The sequence below is a fragment of the Mixophyes fleayi genome, chromosome 2 (genome assembly GCF_038048845.1).
Source record: "Mixophyes fleayi isolate aMixFle1 chromosome 2, aMixFle1.hap1, whole genome shotgun sequence".
Lineage (NCBI taxonomy): Eukaryota > Metazoa > Chordata > Amphibia > Anura > Limnodynastidae > Mixophyes > Mixophyes fleayi.
In genome coordinates this window covers 57,480,458-57,493,008 of record NC_134403.1, presented here as the reverse complement: position 1 = coordinate 57,493,008, position 12,551 = coordinate 57,480,458, and the positions used below count along the sequence as shown (strand labels likewise).

Sequence of the window (12,551 nt, the reverse complement as noted above, 5' to 3'; positions counted from 1 at the left end):
AAACAGCCAAACTGAATCACAAGGGTTTGTGATAGCTTCAAAATGGAGTCAGGAATTACAACATTATTTTTAGTTCTATTTAACGTGTAATGGATCAGTGAGTACTTATCTTATGTTCTTCTTACATTTATTTTAAATGTCAAATCGATGCAATAATAACGAAGCCTAATCAGTCAAGACAACAAAAGAAACCATGTCTTCAGTGTACTAGTTGTGAAAAGCTTAATAAGTGAAATGGTCCTTCACATTTTGCTAACTATACAACTTTTCAACCCAGAGGAAGGAAATGCAAAGTCAGAGTTAACACCTGTATACATTGGGGGAAGCCATTTTTTTTTTCTGAACCAATCTAAATGTGCTAGGGACAAAACTGAGGCACAAGGAACCTCATACCTCTCTGTGAATGAATAGGCTGCAGTGTCAGGAATATGGGTCCAGTCTTCAAAATGCCATAGTACAGCATGAAAAAAGAGGACCCTTAGAGGAGAAGTGGATATTTTCCTCTAGATTCTGAGCCCCTAACCTGCAGCCCCATAGTAGTCACATGACCTGCTATCACTATAGTTACACCCTTGGTACCTGATAAGTTAAATAAGAAACAGACAGATAGGTACAAACAGATGCAACTCAGCTTTCTATAACTGTGTTTACAAACATCTGTTGCATTCATGGATTCTCTCTGCAGGTTACGTTACTATTGTATAACCTTTCCCCTGCACTCTATTTTGAGATGGGTAAACTCTGTTTCCAGGAAAGACATTTGGGAGCACAGAAAAATAGGTCCGGAATACAGCAGCAGAGAACAAGCAGCAGATCTAATTCCAAATTTCAAAGCCTGACCAGAGACCAAATCTGTCATCGCTGCGCTACGGATTCAGTACTGTCACAATTATTTGTGTGTGATAGATGGCATTTGGAATCCACTTGTCACATCAGACTAATATACATCTACGAGGCTTGCCCCCTAAAGAATGGGTGAACCTATGAAAAATATTCTACAATAAAATGTTGGCAACAGACAGTTCATCTAGAACAGATCCGTCTTTACCTCAAACATGTTTACATTCCTTTACCGTTACTTTAATGACATCTGCCGAAAGATTGTACCAAGCATCTACTACTTTTTCTTACCAACAAAGCTGCCCTCAATCTGGCATGGAGATGGCATTTAATGATGGCTGTGCTTTAGATCAGCTGTGTGCCTTGCCTCCCACACAATCATCTTCTCACAAATATAAAACAGTTGAAAAGTTGTGAGGCAGCAGGAAATGACAAGGTAGTACTGAGGAGTGTCATCATACCAAGGACAGGGATGTTTTGAAGATCTACTGAGATACCATCTCAGTCCAGCTGTTGGATCCAGTGTGTTCAACTGTCTTTGCTGTTGCCATCTCTGTTCCTACTTTAGTCACCTACATGCCCTCCTTCGTGGTAGCATCTACCGACACAGCTACTCCAAGCTAGCAGATAACCACTGGGGTTTCCATGCACTACAAAAGCTATAACCTTTTCCACATCCAGAAGAGGGTGGATGATCTGTTGAGATAAATGGTGAAGGACAGACATTGGGTGCCAGCAGCTGGCTGTCTTGCCATTTATAGTGATCACCGGTTCATCTATCATGTATCCCCCTTCTACTGTCTACAGATTCCAACCACTGCACAGAAATGCCAGTCATCCATGCATGCTTTAGTATGAGGAGAAACATCTCTGCCTGACTGTATAAATACATGGTTGAAAAGCCCCAAAAGGAAGTTAGAAAAAAATGTTTCAGTAAAAAAAGTATCAGAAGAAAGAAAGGAAGAGAGGGAAGGAAGAAAGGAAGAAGGAAGACAAAGAAGAAAGGAAGATAGGGAAGGAACAAAGGAAAGAAGGAAGGAGGAAAAAAAGAGAAGGAAAGAAGGAAGGAAGGAAGAGAGGGAAGAAAAGGAAGGAAGGAAGAGAGAAGACAAAAAGAAAGGAAGAGGGAAGGAAGTAAGGAAGGAAGGAAGAAAGGGAAGAAAAGCAAGTAAGGGAAAGATGGAAGAGAGGGAAGGAAGGAAGGAGGGAAGAAAGAAAGAGCGTTAGCCATCGGCAGGGCCGGATTAACCATAGGGCTAACTGGGCTACAGCCCAGGGGCCTATGGCATCCAGGGGGCCTTTGAAAGTGCTCAGCAGCAGTATTGATCAGTGCTTCTGAGCACTTTCACTGCGGTCCTTCCCCGGCGAGCTGTAGTCTCCTTACTGAGGAGATCTCGTGAGTCTCACTCTCATGAGATCTCCTCAGTAAAGAGCGTACAGCGCGCCGGAGAAGGAGGTAAGTGCCAGGGGGGGGGGGGGGCGGACAGCTCGGATCACGGGGGACCAGGGGGCCCTCACGGGGGAATGGAGGCCCCCTTAGCCCAGGGGCCTCCATTCCCTTAATCCGGCACTGTCCATCGGACACAAGGAACTTGTTAAACTATGGGAACTGCTTTTGCACTCAAAGAGACAGGGACAGCAGCAGATATCTGTTATGATGTCCTAGTAAAAAATTGACACGATCCTTAAATATGCTTTTTTTTTTTTTTTTTACTGAAAAAGAAGATTGATAAATAGGCTCCATCGAGTCTATTTTACAAAGTAATCGTTGGCTACATACACTTTTTACTGGAGCGTATCCAACATGTACCTTTTGCTGTTGAGTCTTGACATTCAGTAACCTGGGCATGTTTAGTTCTTTGCATATACCTGGCCTCTGCTTCATAGACCTGACATCACTTGGGTTGAATATATTCGTGTGAATGGCTTTTCATGATAGTCAGTTCAAATGGCTTAAGGCAGGTGATTCAGCAGTGGGTTTTGGACATGTACACAGGGCTGCAGAGTATATCTAACCAATGTCTTTAAATAATATACGGTTAGATTTGAACATTTCACAAACAAATGATAAAATAACAAGCTGCATTCCCGGTTAGTCATGGGCGTTAATATCATATATCATCTAGAGATGGGTTTGAGCGGGAAGACTGATGAGAAACTGGGAATTCGGTAAGGTGAGTAGTGGATAGAGGAGCCGGGCCCGGGGATGAGTGAAACCACTTGGAATAGGTATAATGGTTTAACGGGCAACTCTCTGGTGAGCAAAACCTCCTCTCTCTAGTTGTGACAGGGGAGCAGAACCTAGGAGAACCTCTAGATTAGTGTTGCACCCTGTTCTCTAAGGTACTGGTGTGAATTGTTACACAACCTCCTCCGTTAAGCCAGGTATAGCCTAATCAAACTGAATAGCACAGCGATAAATCCTCATCCAAGCTCCTGGATAATATTTATTAATTGCAACTATATTTATTAACAGTAATTGCAGCATTTTATATTTTTTTCAAACAAATATCCTTGAAATGATAATAAGATGTTCTGAATATATGTTTATTTATTTTTTCTGCTTCCTTATGGTAGAAAACAAGATTTAAAATGCTTACTTTTTTTCTTGAACTAGGGTTTAACTATTTTGCAGAGAGCTGCAAAACACCGTAGTCTTAGTAGCATACCCAGTTCTGTTGTATTGAGTAAAAAAAACTGGGATAAACACAGGTCGGTACTAAAATAAATGGTTAATAATTATATATTTTGCAAGAGCACCCATGGAGTACCTATAAAGCGCTTTCGGCGAGGTGAGACTTTTGATGACTGGAAATAATCCAGGTTTTAGATATATTTAATTAGTATATGATTAAATGACCCTTAATTGCATTTGGACAACGTGTGTAGGTGTGAGTAGCTGGCTGGATCCTTTAGACCAACACTTGGCAAACTTCATTACATTGCACTGTGCCAAGGAATCAATTATAACCCGTAGATGAGTAAAAGAGCAAGACTGGGTTAAGATACTTCGGAAAGAGCAAAAACTGAAGGAAATATTAGTTGTGTGTTAAATGTTTTAAAAATTAAGTGCAGATTACAAATATGTTCTGCCCTTATGTACCAGTACATAAAAATACAATGCCCAATATAGTAGGATTGGAATAACTACAGCAGCCAAATAATGACAAGAACCCAGACATACAGCCTTATGTATATTTCTAACACAAGGAACCAAAACAAACTCAAGTGCACGGACATAAGAGGCAACACTAAGCATTCTAGAGCAGTTTTTGTACTCATAAAAGAGTCTTTGAATCCCCTCAGTAAAGTGTTTATTCTTTCAGGACTTGGATCCTTCCCAGGAACATAAGAATAAATGTTGGCAATATAGACCGTGTGCCAGGATCTACCTGAAGCAAGCAGCACAAGGCTTTGATGTCGACTCTTGTTGAGGTGGGAAGGTGGCACAGAGTGACCAGGAAGAGATAAACATTGTATTCCGACATAAAATACCAGATTCCACGTTGTCTACGTGTAGGACTAATTCACTGCCTTAATAGAGGCAGCTATAGGCTAGGCAGGGTTATTCTTTCCAATTATTGTTAGACAAACATTTCCTCAATATTTTGAAATTTAATACAGATACGTTAGAAATGGATAAAGAAACTATAATACATTAATAAATTTTATATATATATATATATATATATATATATATATATATATATATATATATGTAAAAGTCAGTGTATTATTAAACTAAATTAAGAATTGATACTTAATCTGTCCAGCACGATATCTGATACAAATTTGCATATTTTTAGGATGATGCAGCTTTTTTTGTCCTGCATTAATTTGCAGAAACCTTAGCGACCGGCTTACAGTCTCCTAGCTAACAGAAATGCTTTCGCAGAACAGTATAGAGTGGCACAAACATAGCACTAGACAATATACAGCAACAGTATAAGGTAAGTACAAGCCATGTATCACAGTCTGCAGATGGGCTTCATAACTTGCCCCTCGTAGTTCATTTCACTTATTATTACACTGTACTCATAAAGCAACAACACTTTACGCAGCATGGGTAAAATGCACAGTGAGTTGTATAAAGATGCAGACAGGGAGTGAATAAGTAGCACAGGTACACACAACCTGAAAATGAAATCATATGATCTAAATGTGACATCATATAGCATACGTCTGGCTGAGCGATTCCTTGCTTGAATGTCAGAGAAATATGACTGGGAATAACATGCCTGAACAGAGAAAGGCATGATCCCAAATCAGTCCTGGTGTCAGGTGGCGGAGGGTGTTATTCACAGAGAGTGATAGAGAAGATTATGGCCCTTAAGCACAGCTGTCTATCTGTCTTCTAACTGGATATTTCGGCCTTGTGAGAGTTCATTACTTTGCTCAGAGCACAACACACTCAGCATGGAAATAAAAGTGTGCTTAGCAGCTGGGGATTAAAATGTGTGTTGTTTAGCAAGGGTTGCATTTGCTTTTATTGATGAGAATTGCTGGTAATTCCGGATGAATATGGCTCATGATGAAAACTCAGCCTTCCTCTCTATGGACCTGAATCATTAAGGTGAGCAAAGCATTAAAAAGAGTATTGTTGCACCTGGGCAAAACCATGTTGCATTGGAGGGGGAGGTAAATTTAAAATGTGGGGACAGATTTATAGTTGGGGGAGAACATGTTTTAGATCAACTTTAAATTTCTGTGTAAAATAAAGCTGTGTAAAATAAAGCTATCAAGTATTTGTGTGCTAGATGAAAAAACAGCCAGTATTGAGTAAAAAATAATAAACTAATTTGCACCCCTTGCATTGTAACATGGTTTGTCCAGGAGAACATTTACTCCTTTTTTTGGCCTTACTTCATACTTGCCAACCTTTTTAAACTTCTTTCCGGGAGATCCCAGGCAGGGGGGGCATGGTTGGAGGGCGGGGCGCAGTAAACGCGTCATTTTGGTCCCGTCCCCCGTGTCAAAATGCCGTTTGAGGGCGGGGGCAAAATGACACGATTCACTGCGAATCGCGTCATTTTGACAGCAAGATGCCGTTTGCGGGATATTTGCCTGCTCTCCCGGGAGTCTGGGAGACCTACCCGAATTTCGGGAGTCTCCCGGACATTCCGGGAGAGTTGGCAAGTATGCCTTACTTTCCTTAATGACTCAGGCCCTATGTGACTTCCACTGACATAAGCTGGACTCCTCAGCCTGCCAGAGATCCAGGGACTTCAGCATTTAAGTGATAGCATGCACAGGTGATATTACTGGCTGATGGGGTGAATATCAGCCATCATCATCAACGGAATCTAGAGATAAAGGAACCAATACCAACATTCCAACATGACCCATTTCACCTTTAAAGTGTATTAACCAGGTTAGACTTAAGGTCAAGTACACATGAGCAATTTGTCAAGGAAATTGCCAGGGAAATGTACCAAACAAGATCCATTTGCATGCTGCAATGCAATGCCCATATACACAGCAGTCTTATATGTGGCTTATAGGAGACCTTGCGGAAATGCTGACATCATGTTTATGCGGCAGCCTCAGAGCTCACATTCCGTGAATACAGCATAGGTGGCATAGCATACAGATCAGACAGATCAGTGGATCTCTATGCAGCTCTGTGTACTTGGTTGCTTTCTTGAGCAGTTTTCTGTTCGGAAATCAACTGGAAAAACACACTTGTGTAGACAAGCCATAATTATTTTCAAAGTTTATTAAATTAGTTCATCGTGGATATCTGCTGCTTTGCACTCCTCTTCGTTTTTGGGAGCAGTCACCATTCTACAGTAGGGTGACTGCTCCCAGCTCAAATCTAACAAGTTCCGAAAAAACATTTTTTTCGGAAACTTGTCTTGAAGCTGGCATACATTATCAGAATTGAAGAAATCCAATGCTGTCAGCTCTGCTCCGAAGAGCAGAGCTGGACAGCGCATGTGTGGAGGGATCACATGATCCCTCCCTGTCAATCACCAATCTCTCTCTGCAACGATAGTTGCAGAGACAGAGCAGGGATCTTTGTGCGCATGTGCAGTTCTTGGAACTGGACATGCGCAATTGAAGAATGAAGAGAACGAGGAGAAGACCCGGAGACAGCGCTTCCGAAGAGGGGGGTAAGTATGTTTTTTTACATCACAGAAACAACAGTTTTTCGGAACTGCTGTTTCTGTGCAGGGTTGTACATAAATGTGAGAAATAGTTCAATCCTTATCATTGCGATAAGGATTGAAAACTACTTTTCACTTTATGTGAATATTGATAAATGTGCCCCAATATTTCGCTAGCTTTTGTTTGCATTTAGACTTTGCCATTTTAAATCCAACAAAAAATATCCTGCCTTAAGTTACTAGTCCCAATATGTAGGGAATCTGACTTAATTCCTCTTCCAATAGGCCTCTCCTCGGCTTCCCCTTTATGACCTGCTCAGTGTTTGATGCCTTGTTACTTGTGAAATTAGTCTTACATTTTGTTATGTTTTATAGGATTACACTAAGTTGTATCATTACGCATGTGTTACATTTCTTATGCTGCTTTACTTGTATATCATTATTATGTTTCGGTATCTTATTCATCTACTTTAAGTTGCTTGTGTTTTATTACTTGCATTGTATGTTACATTTGAAGTTGCTGCTTCTCCCCATTTAGGCAGCAAGTTGGCAGATCTGAATTGTATGGTCATTTAAATGTACTTATCCTAAAACAGACATCTTTATTAGTATAGCGAACAATATTGTGACACAAATATATATATATATATATATATATATATATATATATATATATATTATGAATCATCTGACTTGTTCTGGTTTAGCTCCAGAAAAATTATTGTGCAACATCTGTGTATTAATACTATCAATCACCTCATGTTAGGGTCAACACTGTAATGTGAAAACTAAGATTTATTTTTCAGAAAGGCAACGGCTCAGCCTATTTTTCCTATAGTTTTATAGTTTTATTACTATCCCACCAAGCTGACAAATTTAGAAAAACTTTATTTCACCACTCAGATCACAGCAACACCAAACATTCCCAGATTCCCCACAGTCCTCTGACATAATTGAGAGCTTGTGAGAGGTTATTATGAGCACATTGCTGTCAGCAATAGTACACTTTACTCACATGTTATATATAGATAAGATTCAGCAACCAAAAATATCTACCACACCCCAAATGAGCAGAATTAGATCTCAATGTTTGATTCAAACAGATGGTCTGTCGTGCAGTATTTGCCCCCATGGGTACAAATTATTAAACATATGATCCATTTTTGTCTAATAGCTTTTGCTGTTTGGTTTAAGAGGCCAGTTATCCAATGCAGCTAAATACCAGATTAACATCTCATTTGCATGGCCACTCCCACAACTGAGCATGTGGGAAAAGCAGAAGCTAGCATCCATGTAGCCAAATGCAGGGCTGGCCGGTAAGTTATGGTAGTACATCGGCTAGGGTTCAACAAAACATGGCAGATTGAACAGCATTTATGCTGGAGACAAATTTAACAGATAAGCTGACCGAAAGGATGAGTTTATATTTTAAATGTCTCCTTGGAGCCTTATGTCATTTCACTGACTGCACTGATCAGTCCCGTCATCTCTACCTACATATTTCAGAAGGTTCATATAGAAAATCTACTTACCACTGTCTTCAACAGTAAAATAGAAAATATCACTTGTCACGTTTTCTTTGTCCCGCAAAACATAGCAGATTTTCATGTCATCAATGTCCGCTGTAAGGAAACACATAGAGATATGACTTTAACGCACACCACCAAATCTAACGTAAAATGTGGCTTCTATAGAATTGTTACTAATTGCATTCACACATTAATACATAGAAATGTCAAGAGCTCAGCAGAACTGAAGAGTTGTGACACACAGTAGGGTTCCTATCAGTAAACCCTGTGATGGACAATGACGGTCAGCCTATCCTTCACTCCACGGAACAACAAATGTAAATACTGTTACGTTCATTGATCTTTTTAATGGGTTAAATGGTTAACACATTTTACAAGGACCTTAAATGACAATTAGCACGGGTCTTATTTACATTTGCACAGTGTATGTGAATGGTCTCAGGTAAATGTGATTTTTTTTTTATTCTAGGTCAGGATAACCTAGACCAGTGATTTATAGATAACAGGTAATTTCCTGGTATTAACTAGGACTGTCTGCTTAACGTTTTAGCTCATCCAATGCCTGAGGCAGGGTTCATCAAAGAGGACGACATCAGAAAAAAATAGATGACTCATGCATTATGTGTGGTATCCCCAAGGGCAGGGGCCAACGCAGGATTTGCATAGGGGGGTTTCCACACCACGCCACCATGGGGTCATGGTTAAAATTTTAGAGAGTTCTTGGCTGCTCTCCAACTCTTCCTATCCCCATAAGATACATGGGCAATGCTGCGTGCACTACTGTTAGGTGCACGCAGCGCTCTCTTTTCGAGCAGAGCTGTGTGAAGCAGGGGCAGGGTCCAGCCACCTCAATTATACAGTGCCCCAGGCTTGGAGGGGGGTTTCCAGGCACTAGGACCCCCCCTCCCCCCTTGGTTTGCCTAGGAAAGGCTGTGCTTTGTTGCAGAGGTCCGAAACATATGTCACACACGTCAATATGGCCCTTTCCACCAGGTACAAAGTGCTCTGTTCCTGTACTTCCCACCTACTTTACTATGACCTGGGTTAACTTAAATCCCTGATGTTAGAAACAAAACATCCTACTCATCAATGTGGTCATTCATCCCAGGTATCCGCAATAGTAAATGAAGTGGGAGATTGGGGGTGGAGCATTCTGTACCAGGTGGGCAGGATCATGTTGGGTGCTGTGATATGATTACACGCAGGAAACTCTGCTTGCCAATTTCAAATATGGCCACTGTGTAAAGTAAGTTATTGTAATGCTCACAAATCTATCTACAATACATTCCCATAACTTTACAAAAGCTACACTATTTGTTTTAGTTCTTGCTATTTTTAATTGTTTTTGTTTTTTGGTCTCTTTAAAATTAACTTGAACTCATAAAATTCACAAAATGGAAAAAAATACCCACACTATATTCTATGGGCCTGAGTCATTAAGGCAAGCAAAGGAGTAAATGTTCTCTGGGACAAACCATGTTACAATGTAAGGGGTGCAAATCAGTTTATTATTTTGTACATAAGTTAAATACTGGCAGTTTTTTTCATTTAGCACACAAATACTTGCTAGCTTTATTATTACATTGAAATATAAAGTTGATCTAGGACATGCCCTACCCAAACTATAAATCTGCCTCAAATTTTAAATTTACCTCCCCCTCCAATACAACATGGTTTTGCCCAGGTGCAAATGTTACTCCTTTTTTATGCTTTACTCTCCTTAATGACTCAGGCCCTATATGTCTATATTTGGATAAGGATGCCTACTTGTCCACCAAGTGTGTTTCCAGGTGTGTGCCCACTTCCCTGCCCTAGGAATGCCTCTGTAACAGAGGGATGGTCTTAGTTTTGCAGTTGTGCTGACCCACCAATAAATACACACAGCGGGATATGAGTGAAAATGTCACTTCGAAGTCCATCCTATTAGCATTTTAGAAGCACCCCCTTTATTAACATAAAATTTTACAATCCCAAAATACACACTAGTTTGGGATTGTTTATGTCTCAAATTAACCAAGAACGTGAGGGGACATTGGCCCTGGCTTTTACAGGAGGGTCACTTTTCTGTTTTCAAGTGTTTTAATTACACAGCACAAAGTGCACCTAGAAATACACTTCTGAGAAACTACAACAGGAAGGAAGAGAATGCATCACACTCAGAGTATAGGCACTATCTCAGCTACATGAAAGGAGGTGGAAAATCCTGTTCTGGGCTATGTGACCTCCCACAAAGCATCTTCTCCATCCTTTTATTTTATTTCATATTAATAATCTTGGGCCCGATTCATTAAGGATCTTAAATGAAGAGGTATCTTATTTCAGTCTCCTGGATAAAACCATGGTACAATGCAAGGGGTGCAAACTAGTTTTCTGTTTGCACATAAGTTAAATACTCACTGTTTTTTCATGTAGCACACAAATACTTGATAGCTTATTTGTACACTGAAATTTAAAGTTGATATTTGTGTGCTACATGAAAAAACAGTGAGTATTTAACTTATGTGCAAAACGAAAAACTAGTTTGCACCCCTTGCATTGTAACATGGTTTTGTCCAGGAGACTGAAATAAGATACCTCTTCATTTAAGAGCCTTAATGAATCAGGCCTCTTGTACTGTAACACGAAATCTCATTTTTGCATTTGGGTACAATAGTAACTCATGTGCCAGATCTGTACTCGGCAGGCGCGGGCTGGCAGATGTCAGCCCGGGGGGCGCACGCCGCACAGTCGGCCGCATCACATGACACGTGATGCGGTCTCGTCATTGATGACGCGGCCGCATCACGTAGATATGCAGCACATTTATCGCCGGATTTTACCGGCGATATTGCTTCCGGGGGGCAGCCGACCCTAATAGCTGTAATTCTAAGCGGCCCGGCCCAGCCCGCCCCTGGTACTCGGTAAGGAACACTCAGATGCTGACATCTTGGCCTGAAAACTCATGTAGTTCCCAGTGTAAACTGGTGAACTTGCATAAAAGTAGGTACATGAAGAAACAAAACAGCCTTTGCACTAAGCTTTTGTAAACGAGACTTGCGTTGTGGCTTACTTCCGTATATCTTAAATATGTTATAAAAGACAACATGGGGTTTCTTTTAAGACGGCAAAGTTATCTCATACTTGCCTACATTCAGTAGGCGACTTCCGGGAGAGAGGCGTGACTAGAGGGTGGGAGGGGGCGGGGCGCATTTAAGTGCGTCATTTTGGCCCCGCCCCCACAAATAAAATGATGTTTTGTCGTGGGGACGGGGCCAAAATGACACGATTCTCTGTGAATTGCGTCATTTTAGCAAGGGAATTGTGGGATGCGGGAGAAACGCCAGCTCTCCTGGGAGTCCAGGGGTCTCCCGGACTTTCCGGGAGAGTTGCATGTATGAGTTATCTGTGTAACAATAACAAAAAGACTTGCCATAAACTGGTCAATTAAAAACCGTACTTGCCAACATTTTAGGACTCCCCTCTGGGATTTTCCCGAAATCCCAGAGGGGAGATACTGATTTTGTGTGAATCCTGTCTCCGCCCCCTGCTGGGCAATGCATCGATTTGTGGGAGCATGAAGCGGGAAGCTGGGCTAAGATGGAGCCATTCGCTGTGAGTCACGTCCTGCCTACCTCACTAGGGAAGTGGGAGGGTGCACTGCTATCCAAGGACGTTCGGGAGAACTCTGAGAAATTTGTGAGTCCCCCGGACATTCTGGGAGAGTAAAAATGTGATAAAAGTGTTTTTTTTATATATAATTTTTAACAGATTTGTTATTTTTCTGAGATTGTTAATATAAAAAAATAAAAATTAGATTAAATTGTAAATTACAACATTTACACCATCCGACAAGCAAGCAGGTAAACGTAGACTTGAATAATCTGATGTAACTATGCAGGAATCAATTAATGAACTATAGGTTTTTTTTCCAAATTGTACTTAAATGCTGTCCATACATCTGTCACCCTGATTTATTATAGAAGGCAAAGTTTTAGTCCTTATATCTGATTTCACAACACACTCAAATGTTTTTCTTTCTATGATTAATTTGACCCCTTTAAGGTAAATACAAATTATTAAAACATTTTAGCAACCT

At 40.6% G+C, this 12,551-nt stretch overlaps 1 protein-coding gene across 1 annotated transcript in view; it reads right to left on the bottom strand.

Annotated features, from left to right (window-relative positions):
* Positions 1 to 12,551, bottom strand: part of FREM2 (FRAS1 related extracellular matrix 2) — a 176,312-nt gene that overhangs the window by 155,128 nt on the left and 8,633 nt on the right. Inside the window, exon 2 of the mRNA XM_075199037.1 lies at positions 8,480 to 8,569. Within this exon, the coding sequence (XP_075055138.1) occupies positions 8,480 to 8,569 (90 nt within the window). The remainder of the gene's footprint in view (positions 1 to 8,479; positions 8,570 to 12,551) is intronic.